This window comes from Heptranchias perlo, chromosome 8 (assembly GCF_035084215.1).
Source record: "Heptranchias perlo isolate sHepPer1 chromosome 8, sHepPer1.hap1, whole genome shotgun sequence".
NCBI lineage: Eukaryota > Metazoa > Chordata > Chondrichthyes > Hexanchiformes > Hexanchidae > Heptranchias > Heptranchias perlo.
This window is the reverse complement of record NC_090332.1, coordinates 27,872,492-27,885,477: the sequence shown is the minus strand read 5'-3', so window position 1 is coordinate 27,885,477 and position 12,986 is coordinate 27,872,492. Positions and strand designations below refer to the sequence as shown.

The 12,986-nt window shown below is 43.1% G+C and overlaps 1 protein-coding gene across 2 annotated transcripts in view; it reads right to left on the bottom strand.

Annotated features, from left to right (window-relative positions):
- hhat (hedgehog acyltransferase) overlaps positions 1-12,986 on the bottom strand; it is a 207,506-nt gene that overhangs the window by 41,759 nt on the left and 152,761 nt on the right. Inside the window, exon 12 of one of the 2 annotated variants that reach the window (XM_067988858.1) lies at positions 2,787-2,834. The exons of the other annotated variant lie outside the window; for it this stretch is intronic. Coding sequence (XP_067844959.1) covers positions 2,809-2,834 — 26 coding nt within the window. The 3' untranslated portion in view covers positions 2,787-2,808. The remainder of the gene's footprint in view (positions 1-2,786; positions 2,835-12,986) is intronic. 2 annotated transcript variants of the gene reach the window in all.

Here is a 12,986-nt window from a genome sequence, read left to right as displayed (position 1 = left end):
ACAGGATTCAGTTCTGGAACCACCTCTGTTTACTGAGTCTCTCAATAATATAGGCCTAGAGATGGTGGTGTTGGAATTTGCAGATAATTGGAGGTATAGTTAATTCTTTAGAAAACTAAATAACAGCAGTATTCATAATCTGGATGAAGTTGGCTCAGTGCTGTGGAAGAACAAAAGGATTTGGGGTACAGGTTCACATGACATTAAAGACATCACTTCAGATTGATAAGGCTGTTAAAAAAATAAAAATAAAAAGCTAATGGAAGTTTTTATCTCAATAATTATAGAATATAAAAGCCAAGAGGTAATGATGAGTTATATAAAACCTGAAGACTTCAGTTAGAATACTGTGTGCAATTTTGGGCTCCACACTATAGGAAGGATATTGAGGCTTTTGAGACAGTACAACACAGATTTACTAAAACACTGCCTTCTGTGAGGAAATACAAATATGAAGAAAGGCTGGAAAAACAGTATTTTTTTCCAATGGAAACATCATTGAAAATAGTTAAAAAGTGGCCCAGGTTGCCTGGCCCTCTGATTTTCATTATAGTGTCCAATAGCACCTCTTCACAACAGTAAGAATGAGATCTGGATCTCGCCCAATGAGGAATTACAGGTGTGAAACCGTGTCCTATTAAATATGCTAAAGCTTCAACCTGCTGCACTACTCTGCGTGCTCCCTCAGAACATGGTGTCATAGAACTTTGGTAGCAGCTTTGAAAAGCTGTAGTTGTTACCATAGCAACAACATGTCAGTGCTATGCAAGATGACAGTGGAATAGAAGTCTCAGAACCTTTACAAAATCAGTTTTTGAAGAGTTGTAAAGGAGTGATCTTTACATTGAACCTTCTACAGGAATACTTAAAACTCTCTCTCTGACCGACTCATATTCTGACACTATTTTCAAAATAACAGTTATAAAGCAAATTTTTTTGACTAATAAAGTAGAAATTACTGACATTGATGTTGCTCTAAAATAAAACTGCGGCAGCGGTCCATTAGTGAACTGGCAGGCGTGGTCCCATAAGAACTCAGACAGGATGAGTGTCAGTGCCAGGACTGTCATACACTGCAATGTTGGCCTCAAATGTAATGAGTAAACTAGAATTAGCTCTCAACTGGGTTACTGGGTACAACATTGTGAGAGACCAGAACATTCCCTCTAACAAGGGGATGAAAAATTGATGTGGTTCATCTTTTAGAAATTCTGCAGGCAGTTATGGCCTTAACGGAATGGCTGACCCACTGAACTGAACACAGTAGTGTGAAGGGAACCACAGTAAAGGCATGGAGGTACAGTTGGGTAGATAAAGCAAATCAACACAAGAAAGCTATCGGAGTATTAGCTCAACCACTGACTCAAATTCTTTCTTGTTCTATATGACATTTGCTATGAAAGTGCTTATGTGACGAGCAAGTGCTTTTGTGACAGGCAAGCGCACACTGGAACTCATAAGTACAAAGGACATTTGGCAGGGAATTCCTAATTAGTCACTAAGGTCTATTATCAAAATTTAGATCAATTTTCAGGAAAGGTGGGTCTATAAAAAATAAACCAACTGACAACCTTTCAGCGATTAATCAATGTAAAATAGAGGTTGTAGAATCAGTAAAATGCTTTTATGATTTTCTAATTTATTAACTACCTGCAGAATAGTGCAGATTAATGTAAGCCACACTTGACCAATGGGCTTTCACATTTTAAAAAAAATCCATTTCAGATGAAGATAAGAGAAATGCATATTCTTGCCATTGTATTTCACTAAAAAATTAGGCATCAAGGTTCCTCTAATGGCTTAGCTGATTAAAACAGTGTGTAGCTGATCCATAGATATCAGGTAGGTCTCTTGTTTAATCCCTGTTCTGTGCTGTTAACTGATCTCAGCCAGGGTGCCAATAATGGTACTACAAATGGATTGGTGAAGGGAAAATCAGCCAAGATTCATGCTATCCACCTCCTGCTGTTAGAAGTGTGCAAATGTGGATATTGGGTAAGAACAGAATTGCGCTCAGTTGTGAAGCTCACGTAGTTGAATAGCCTGTAGATACTATCTAGACTTACATATGAAGAATGAGGACTTGGGCAGTGTACTAGAGGTATCCAGTACAGATGTGGCCGGACCCCATTGTAGACTCGACATCTTCAGGAAAGGGCAGAAAATTGGCAGAAAAAATGTGGATAAAAAAAATAATGGAGGTAGAACTTCTGTGAAAGGGTAGGTTGCTTTCTTTATCCCTGGCCTTAATCCTCCTCTCGGCAATCTTAGCAAGCTGGCACAGTAACACAAGACAATGGATTTTTCGTGATTTGACTATATTATATGTGCATCGAAAGCAATATTGACATTTGCCATGCTCGCTTTTGCTGTCCTTTAAAATCATTTGACAAATTAAACGGTACAAAAATGTAACTAGTAGATTTTGAAAAAGAATATTTAGACATGAACATTTTTTTTCTGCTATCTGTAACTACTGGGGACAATTTCCCTGCAAATTGAGGAAGGAGACCTAGGAACGTTCCCTCCCTGCATCAATGTAATGCATGTCCAGGCTGATCTCTACCTTCCCCTTCCCCCGCCCACCACCCCAGTAAATCATGACTTAATGGTCTCTGCCCCTTTTCCCTGACCTTTGTGTCTGGGGAATGGGCATTCCCTGGGGGGCAAAAGACAGGAAATTTGGCTCCATTGTATTTAAGGAAAAAAAGATCTTCGCCCATTTTTATTCATTTATTTTTTTCCTGGCTTTTCAGGTTTACAGTAGCCATATATAATTTACTCACACTGTGGAGCAAAGTTGGTCCTTCATGTCAGTTCTGTCAACGTATTACCTACGAACATATGAAAAAGAAAGATGGGAAAAGACCACCTGGTCCATCAAGCTTGCCCCATGCAGACCTGGTGCAGCTTTATGCACCAATGAGCCATGCCTATCGCCCCCTCAATCATACAAACTCCTGGGACTGGCAAACATAAAAGAGAAAAAGCACAGAATTACAACGTGAAAACAGACTATTCACCCAACCAGTCCATGATGGTGTTTGTCCGACACATGAACAGTATTCATGTGTGCCCATTCTGTTCCCATATCCCTTTAACCCCCTATCCTTCGACCACCTTAAAAGTTGGCATGGTCTCTGCTTCAATCATTAACTCTGGTAGTCACTCCTCAGCCTCACAGCTCTCTGTGAAAGAAAGTTTTTCTGCTATGTCCTAAATGTCTTATATTTAATCTTATACCTATGTCCCCTCGTCCTAGACCTGCAATCACTAGAAACAGTTTGTTTCTATCTACTCTGTTCCATTCCTTCATAATTTTAAACACCTCTATCAAATCATCCCTTCATCTCCTCTGTTCTAATGAAAACAACCAATTTTTTAAAGAAGTATTTCTTCATATTTGTAATTCCTCATACCAGCATCCTAGTGTATTATTGTTGTACGCTCAACATCCTTCCTATAGTGTGGAGCCCAAAACTGCACGCAGTACTCTAACTGTGGTTTTACTAAGGTTTTATATAGATTGACTTCTATATTCTATACCTCTTGCCATAAAACACAGTATCCATTTGCATTTTTATGGCCTTATCGACTTGCGGTGCTGCTTTAATGCCTTGTGAACCATAATCCCCAAATCCCTCTGCTTTTCCACATCACCCAACCTTTTCCATTCAAAGTATAGTTATTACTCTTATTTCTTTAAACCAAAATGTACCACCTCACATGACACTGAATTCCTTTTGCCACTTTTTTTTCCCCATTCCACCATCTTAGCAACTTGCCCTTGCAGCTTCCTATGGTCCTCAGAATTGATTACTATGGTTCCTACGTTAATACCATCTGCAAATTTAAGCACCACAAATTCTTGCACTATATTCACGTCATTGATGTACACAGTGAACAGAAGTGGTCTTGGAACAGAACCCTGAGGGACACTGCTACACACTTCCAACCACTCTTAGAAACTGCCCTTTACTTCTATTCTCTGTTTCCACCCTTCTAATCAGTTTCTAATCGAATTTGCTGCCCTTAACCTAGTTCTATAGCTCTTAATCTTCTCCAATTGTGTGCTGAATGGTACCTTGTCAAGGGCTTTCTAAAAGTCCATGTACACCATATTGTTTACTTCTGAAATCTATGTTGGCTGCTTCTAATTATCTTTTCCTCATTTAAAAATTTAGTAATTTCAACCTTAATTAAAGATATTAAACTAGCTGGCTTATAATTACCTGAGTTAGCTGTCTCCCTTTTTGAAAATGGGTATTACATTGGCCATTTTCCAGTCTTTTGGCATATATCTGCCATCAACAGAACCCTGAAATATAATATCTAGGGCTTCTGCTATTTCTTCCTCCATTTCTCTCAGGATCCTTGGATGTATCCCATCAGGTCCTGCTTTAGCTTAACTAACTTCTCTAATACTTTCCTTTTATTTATTGTAATACCTTCACCACACGGACTGCAGCGGTTCAAGAAGGCGACTCAAGGGCAATTAGGGATGGGCAATAAATGCTGGCCTTGCCAGCGACACCCACATCCCATGAACGAATAAAAAAAATATGTATCATCTCTCTTTTAAGCAAATCAGAATTTACCTGCTCTCCAATATCCTTCTCTTTTGTAAACACTAATGTGAAGTACTTGTTTAGTATCCTTGTTAAATTTTGTTTATCCTCTGCTAACTCACTAGCCTCTCCTTTCAGGGGGCCTAACTTACATTTAACAATTCTCTTCTTATTGATACATTTGTAAAATACATTAATGTTTTCTTAAGGATCTATTCCATACCATTGCAGTCTCCTTTCTAAAAATATTCCATTGTTGATCTACAGTCCAGAGTGCCAATTTCTATTTCCATTTCAGCTACCTTAGTCCTCATTGTTCTAAACTCTGCCTTATTTGAATCTGGTTCCCTTGTCTTTTACTGATTTTTCCCCTTTCTATTTGGACTTTAAACCTTATCACATTAGGGTTACAACTCCAGAGATGTTCACCCACATTAAACTCATCTACTTGATCTATTCTGTTACTCATAATTAGATTTAGCAAAGCCTCTCCTCTTATAGGCATACAAACATACTGCTCGAGGAAGCAGCCCTGCACATATTTTAGGAATTCCATTCCTTTTCTCCATTTACTCCCTCCCAATCAATGAGTGGGTAATTAAAATCTCTTAGAATAATAATTTTGTTATTCCTACTCATTTTCCTGATCTGTGTACAGGTTTCCTGTTTCATTTCCCTCCCACGATTAAGGGATCTTTAGTACAATCCCATTAATGTAACAAACCCTTTTTTAATCTTGACCTCTGCCTCTGTCAGAATCTTTTTTTTATGTACATCAGTCCTCTCCACAGCATGTATTTCCCCTGTCAATATTGCTACTCTTCCTCCTTTCTTACCTATTTTGTCCCTCCTAAAAATATTACAACCCAATATGTTTATTTTCCACACCTGCTCATTTTGCTGCTATATTTCTGTTAGAGTTATTAATTCTTGGGAACATTGATCCATGTCGTGATATTTGTATTTATATGAAACCTCAGCGTGTTGAAATGTTTCAAAATACTTCACACAATTAATTACTTTTGGAACACAGTGACTGTTGATATACAATGGATTCTGCTTGACTGTGTCAGATCCTTGTGTTAGATTGGAGTCAACACAATGAGGCAGAAATTGCTCGCACAACATGCACAGTGAAATGCGGAAATCCAGAACTTGCTTCTACTGGTTCACCAGCGATTTGACAGCTTCGCATTAAAGGTATATCTCACCGTGCAATCAGTTGAAGAAGCTCAAACTTGCTTATTTGCCCAGCTGGAAAGTAACTAATTATGCCACGAATCAGGTACGTTTAAAAATACCAGGTCTAAACTAAGTTTTAACGGCGCGGTAAGTCTTAATGACTGTCAAACAAATAAAAATTAACTTTTAAAAATGTGAAGTCTCATTACTCCTTATTTTACTAGTTTTTGATCATTAAATTTTTTTTTTTTAAATTAAAAAATTAATTTTTTTTTTACTTATTCCTACTGTCTCTTTTATTTAATTCAATTATTTCTTACCCTCTCTTTTTTTCGCTGTCTATAACTATTTTTACAAAGATTTTAATGTTGAACCTTTCACCTCCCGCCTTGAACTAAAGCTGGGCTCTTCTCCACTTCCTAGTCGAGGAAGTGCCTGAAGAAAAGACCGCGGTAAGTTAGTGGTTAGTTCGCCGCCCCGAGCAATTTCTGCCCCAATGTTAATCATCATAGGTCTTCCTCTGGCTGAGACACAAAAGAACAGCAATGTGCCAACAGATCAGGCGTAATCTCATTGATTAACTATGACCAGAAACTTAAGACCAGCCACAAAAATACTGTGGCTACAAGAGCAGGTCGAAGGCTGGGTATTCTGCAGCGAATGACTCACCTCCTGACCCCAAAGCCTTTCCACCATCTACAAGGCACAAGTCAGGAATGTGATGGAATAATCTCCACTTGCCTGGATGAGTGCAGCTCCAACAACATTCAAGAAGCTCAACACCATCCAGGACAAGCAACCTGCTTGATTGGCACCCCATCCACCACCTTAAACATTCACTCCCTCCACCACCTGCGCACAGTGGCTGCAGTGGGTACCATCTACAAGATGCACTGCAGCAACTCGCCAAGGCTTCTTTGATAGCACCTCTCAAACCCGCGATCTCGACCACCTAGGAGGACAAGGGCAGCAGGCGCATAGGAACACCACCTCCTGCACGTTCCCATCCAAGTCACAGACCATCCTGACTTGGAAATATATCGCCGTTTCTTCATCGTCGCTGGGTCAAAATCCTGAAACTCCCTACCTAACAGCACGGTGGGAGTACCTTCATCGCACAGACTGCAGCGGTTCAAGAAGGCGGCTCACCACCACCTTCTCAAGGGTAATTAGGGATGGGCAATAAATGCTGGCCTTGCCAGCGATGCCTACATCCCATGAATGAATAAAAAAAGCCCTAAATACCCTTCCCTTGCAGCATTTAATTTTTTCTTAAATGTTTTGGGTTTATGTCTCCACTGTTCTACCTTTGCATTGTATTTGTGTTGGTCACCCTTCATGTGAAGAACTTCTTGACATCAGTCCTAAACTTGTCTTTCACCAGTTTGAACCCATGTTCCTTTGTCTTACTTTCGTAACACTAAGAATCAGTCTCATGGCACTTCTCTGAATGGCTTCCCGCACTTGGAATGTCTCCCTTGTGTCTCACCACTGGGAAGCATAGGATCGCTGAATTTACATGTACTAAACTACATAAAAATTGATCCAAACACAGAAAATTTTGAAGCTCAACTCTGAAAAGCAACACATATAAAGCATGTTGTGGAACTAAACCCAAATTTACTAGGAAAATGTTATTGCTTTAAGTCAGTTGTGAAAGCAGGAAAGAAAGAACTTGCATTTTTCAGCGCCTTTCAAGTCCTCGAATCATCCAAAGCACTTTACAGCTAATTAAGTATTTCTGAAGTGTTCTAGGGAAACGCAGCATCCAGTCTGCACAGCATGGTCCCACAAACAGCAATGAGATAATGACCAGATAATCTGTTTCAGTGGTATTGGTTGAGGGATAAATATTGGTCAGGGCATTGGGGGAAATCCCGTGCTCTTCTTTTATGTTTACCTAAAAGGACAAAAGGTGGCACCTACAACTATTCACTGTATTTATTAATGACTTAGATGATGGGATAGAGAGCCACATATCCAAGTTTACTGATGATACAAAGAAAGGCAGCATTGTAAGCAGTGTAGATGGAAGCATAAAATTACAGAGAGATATTAATAGATTAAGTGAAAGGGCAAAACTGTGGCAAATGAATTTCAATGGAGGCAAGTGTGAGGTCATCTACTTTGGACCTAAAAAGGATAGATCAGCATACTTTCTAAATGGTAAAAAGCTCAAAACAATGGAGATCCAAAGAGACTTAGGGGTCCATGTACATAGATCATTACGATGTCATGTACAGGTACAGAAAATAATCAAAAAGGCTAACGGAATGCTGGCCTTTATATCTAGAGGACTAGAATACAAGGGGGTAGAAGTTATGCTGCAGCTATACAAATCCCTGGTTAGACCACACGTGGAGTACTGTGTTCAGTTCTGGGCACCGCACCTTAAGAAGGATATATTGGCCTTGGAGGGAGTGCAGCGTAGATTTACTAGAATGATACCTGGACTCCAAGGCGTAAATTTTAATCCTGAAGAACGGGTGGGTTGGAGATGGGGGCGGGGAGCAATGAAAATTGTTGAATTTTGGAGGGGGAACAAATCCCGGCTCCAACTTGCCGACTTCCACATTTGACCCAGACATATCTGGGGTGCATGCACGCTTCTGGAACCCGAAAGTCCCACTGGTACTTAAAGCCGGCGGGCCAGTATTTAAAAGTACAATTAAGGTAGTTGAAGTAGTTAAGGGCATTAAATTTTAGTGTATTGAGGCAGACAACTGATTTTAACTCTTCCTTGATGTGTCTCCCGTGGCCTCTGAAAGACGCCATGGAAACGGCGGTGAGCTGCAGCCAGCAGCCATTTGGCCTTTAAACCAATGATTGACACATGAAGAAAAGGTGAGTTTTTGCAGCAGGGCAATCAGTTCTCTCAGACATCACTTTGGCTGGGAGTTCTTTGTGTTTAGACTGAGATTTCTTTGTTCACACTCAGAATTCTTGGGTTCAGACATATTTACCTACATTTTGGGCCCCCTCAAATTGACACCATCAGGATGGGGGGCGCAATGGATGTATTCAGCAGTACATCTGAGGAGGAGGCAAATCACTGTTCGCAGCAGGCATGGCGTGCAGTTCTGGGAGTTGCAGCTCCACAAGACAGAGGTGTGCCATAAGGACCTGCAGAAGAGCAGAGAGGGGATCAACGGAGGGGTCGAGGTCACAGGAGGTATTACCCACTTGAGAGGGTCTACAGGCAGAGGCTGAGCTTCCTGGATCTCCATGAGGAGCAGTGCCTACAATGGCTCAGATTGAGTCACCAGTGGTCGCAGATATCTGCATGCTCCTTCATGCAGTGCTGCTCTCGGCTGGGCCTAGTGGCCACACGTTGCCCGTCGCAGTTAAAGTCACCACTGCCCTCAGTTTCTTCGTCTCCGGATCCTTCCAGGGTGCCACCGGTCACATCACCAGGATCTCTCAGTCGTCTCCACATAAGTGTATATGACAGGTCACGGATGGTTTGTTTGCCAGGGCATCCGACTATATCAACTTCTCTATCGACGATATCAGTCAGACTGAGTGGGCAGTGGGTTTCCACTCTCTGGCTGGCTTCCCACGGGTACAGGGTGCAATTGATTGCACACACGTAGCAATCCGAGGACCTATACATGAGCCAGGACTGTTCATCAACCAAAAGGGATATCATTCCATCAATGCGTAGCTGGTTTGTGACCACCGGAAGAGGTTTCTGCAGGTGTGTGCCAAATTCCCAGGCAGCTGCCATGATTCCTTCATTCTGTGCGAATCCAAAATCCCGGCCCTCTTCCACACACAAATCGGACTTACGGGCTGGCTCCTTGGAGACAAGGGATACCCCCTGCAGACGTGGCTCATGACATCTATGAGAAACCCCATCAGTGAGGCACAGCAGCGGTACAATGACAGTCACATCACCACCAGGTCTATCAGTGAACAAGCCATAAGAATGCTCAAGATGCGCTTCAGATGCTGGGATCGATCTGGGGGAATCCTTCAGTATACACCAGCGAGGGTGTGTAGAATAATAGTCGTGTGTTGCATCCTGCACAACAATGCTCAACAGAGAGGGTTACCAGTGAATGAGGTCCCATGCGCTCATGAAGTAGCCGCATCTGCCATCAACATTGAAGAAGAGGAGGAGGAAGAGAACGATGGGCAATGCATCGGCAGAGCAGCAGCTCACCTGCCTGCTCGTGATGCCAGGAAGCCACTCATATTTGATAGATTCTCAGAAGGAAATCTGCAAAGTGAAGATAGTCAAGTACTCAGACCACCTGGGATCACCACCACCACCACCAACACCAGCCACCACCCCCCCCAAATGTTTGCACAAAATAGTCCTACAATCACACATACACCATTGTAAACGCGCCCAATGGGTGGCATCAAGTCCCGCTGTTCATGATGAAGCACATGAAAGGCCGCTTTCACAAAAGCGACTCAAGAATGAGCAAGACGTGGTAGTAGTGGTGAGAATTATAACATTTAATGTGCAGTTAACAAAAAACAAATATAAATATAAAACATGACAGTCTGTCAGACACCTTTGTGCATATCCTTGGTGATTACAAAACCTTAGACTTCCTCTTCCTAGTGCTTCTACATGGTACATCCACTGTGTCTTCAGCAGAGGTAGTGTCAGGTTGCTCAGACTCATGCCCTGGTTGCTTAGATGCTTTGGGCCTATGACCTCTGGGTTTTGGAGCCCGTGAGGGCCCTGCCAAAGACTGCTCCAACTGCACCTGTGCAGGGGCAGAATCGGCCATCTGAAGAGGAGGCAGCATTGTGGGTACTGGTTGGTGGGGGTGGTGGGAGGGCAGCAAGTGAGACGTAGGAGCGGTTTGAGTGGAGTCCCCACTTCCATGTCCCCTTTCGCCCATCATCCCACTTCTGGGCCAGGGCCACATCACCCCTAACACTCTGCTGGACAACAGCTCGTAGGATATGCGTGATGCCTTGTAAGGCCAGTGCTAATGTTTCTGGCTGCCTGTTCAAGGCGGCAAAATGTTGCTCACCCTGAGTCTGCACAACCGTTGCCAGGGCCTGAATGGACTCATTTGTGAGCTGTGCATGAAGGCAGCCGTTCCCTCCATTGCAGACATTCCCATACTTACCTGCGCCACCTGTCCACTAATGCTGGAGGTGGACTCCTCCATCCTCACCGCTAATGTGGAGACTGAGCATGGCAAGTCTTCCAGTACGTTGCAAAGGTGTTTCTGTATCTCGATCATTCTCCTTTTCAAGGATGGCCCCTGGGGTTCAGCACCTGTGTCCAGTTGAGCAGAGCTTGGGGAGGAGTGCACCCACCGACATGGACTCTCCACAGCTGCCCTTGCCACGAGTGTCTGTTCATCCTCACTTGTGTGTGGTGACTCACCAGGTGATAACCCAACTAACTCTCTAATAGGATCCACCGAGGTGAGGTGCGAGTATCTGCGCTGGTGCATGGCTCACTATAATGTGACGCTGCGCCCTCAGAGGCATGGAGCACTTCTGAGGAATCGCCCTCATCCACGTTGTGATTCCTTGAAGGCCCTGGAAGAGAACATACAGCAAAATTAAGAATCATCGCAGAAGTAATGTTGCGATGAGCATAACGAGGTGTGCAACAGGTCAATCATTGACAACGTCAATTCGTGTTGTGTGTGAGGAATGTTAAAGTTCTGTCATCAGACGTTTGCAGGGTGCAAGTCTCGTCATCCCCGACGGCCAGGCACTTCACCATTTGGCTGATGTCCAAGGCCTCCTCCTCTGCCGCTGTCAGGGCCACTATTGTGGGGCCCCCCTCCAGTCTGACTCCTCTCCCTTGCATTTTGTGCTCTCTTCTCCTCCAAGGGGAGAAAGTACAAACGTGTGAATGAGTGAGGGTGACGGGGTCAGCTGATGGATGCATTGCTCTGGGTCAGGCTGACAATGAAAGAGATGCATTATAGGGTGACTATCAGACTGATTGATCACATTGCATCAGGATCGGGTGAGTGGGAGTGGTGGGTGCACAAATAGGGAGGTAAAGAAGTGCACAGAAAGTGAGGGTAACTGGACACTGAGCCTTAAGTGGGTGTGAGGAGTGATGTGATGGGCCGAATGGCCTACTCCTGCTCCTATCTCTTATGGTCTTATGGACATAGCCTAAAAATTAGAGCCAGGACTTTCAGGAGTGAAGTTAGGAATCAGTTCTACACACAAAGGGTGGTAGAAGTTTGGAACTCTCTTCCGCAAACGGTAGTTGATGCTAGCTCAATTGTTCATTTTAAATCTGAGATTGATAGATTTTTGTTAACCAAAGGTATTAAGGAATATGGGGCTAAGGCAGGTATATGGAGTTAGATTACAGATAAGCCACGATGTCATTGAATGGCGGAACAGGCTTGAGGGACTAAATGGCCTACTCCTGCTCCTATGCAGTACTCCCTCAGTACTGCATGGAAGTGTGAGCTGAGATTATGTTCTCAAGTCCTAGAGTGGGATCAAATTGACGACCTTCTGATTCAAAGGCAAGAATGCTACCACTGAGCCAAGGCTGACATTGTTGGGTTAGTTAAGGAGCTCAGAAGGTGACACTTAGAAACTAGTACACACTGAAAAGTGCCAATTGCTCACCTAATTGAGTTGATTCAACAGCTTGGGATTTTCAAAAAGCATCTTGCCAACATCTACACTTCAGTAAAAACTGCATCAACAGTTAGTCACTTAGGATGGGAATCCATAGAAATGAAGGGTAGGGGGTGTCAGCTTTCAAAAAATTATACCCTTAATTAACAGGTGATCCAGTAAGTAGACCAAACTATATACTAAGTAGCACTTAAATTAACAAACTGCCACAAAATCTTACTTTAAGAACATAAGAACATAAGAAATAGGAACAGGAGTAGGCCATACAGCCCCTCGAGCCTGCTCCACCATTCAATAAGATCACGGCTGATCTTCTACCTCAACCCCCCTTTCATACTCTATCCCCATATTCCTTCATTCCCTTAGTATCCAAAAATCTATCGACCTCAGTCATGAATATACTCAACGACTGAGCATCCACAGTCCTCTGGGTAGAGAATTCCAAAGATTCACAACCCTCTGAGTTTAGAAATTTTTCCTCATCTCCGTCCTAAATGACTGACCCCTTAGCTTGAGACTATGGGCTCGATTTTACCACCCGCTATCGGGTGCGTTCTCGGCGGGGGGCCCCGAAAATCGGGAAATCCCGGCGCGGGACCGGAGCCCGCCTCGATCCCGCCCACTTCCGGGTTCCCCACCGAC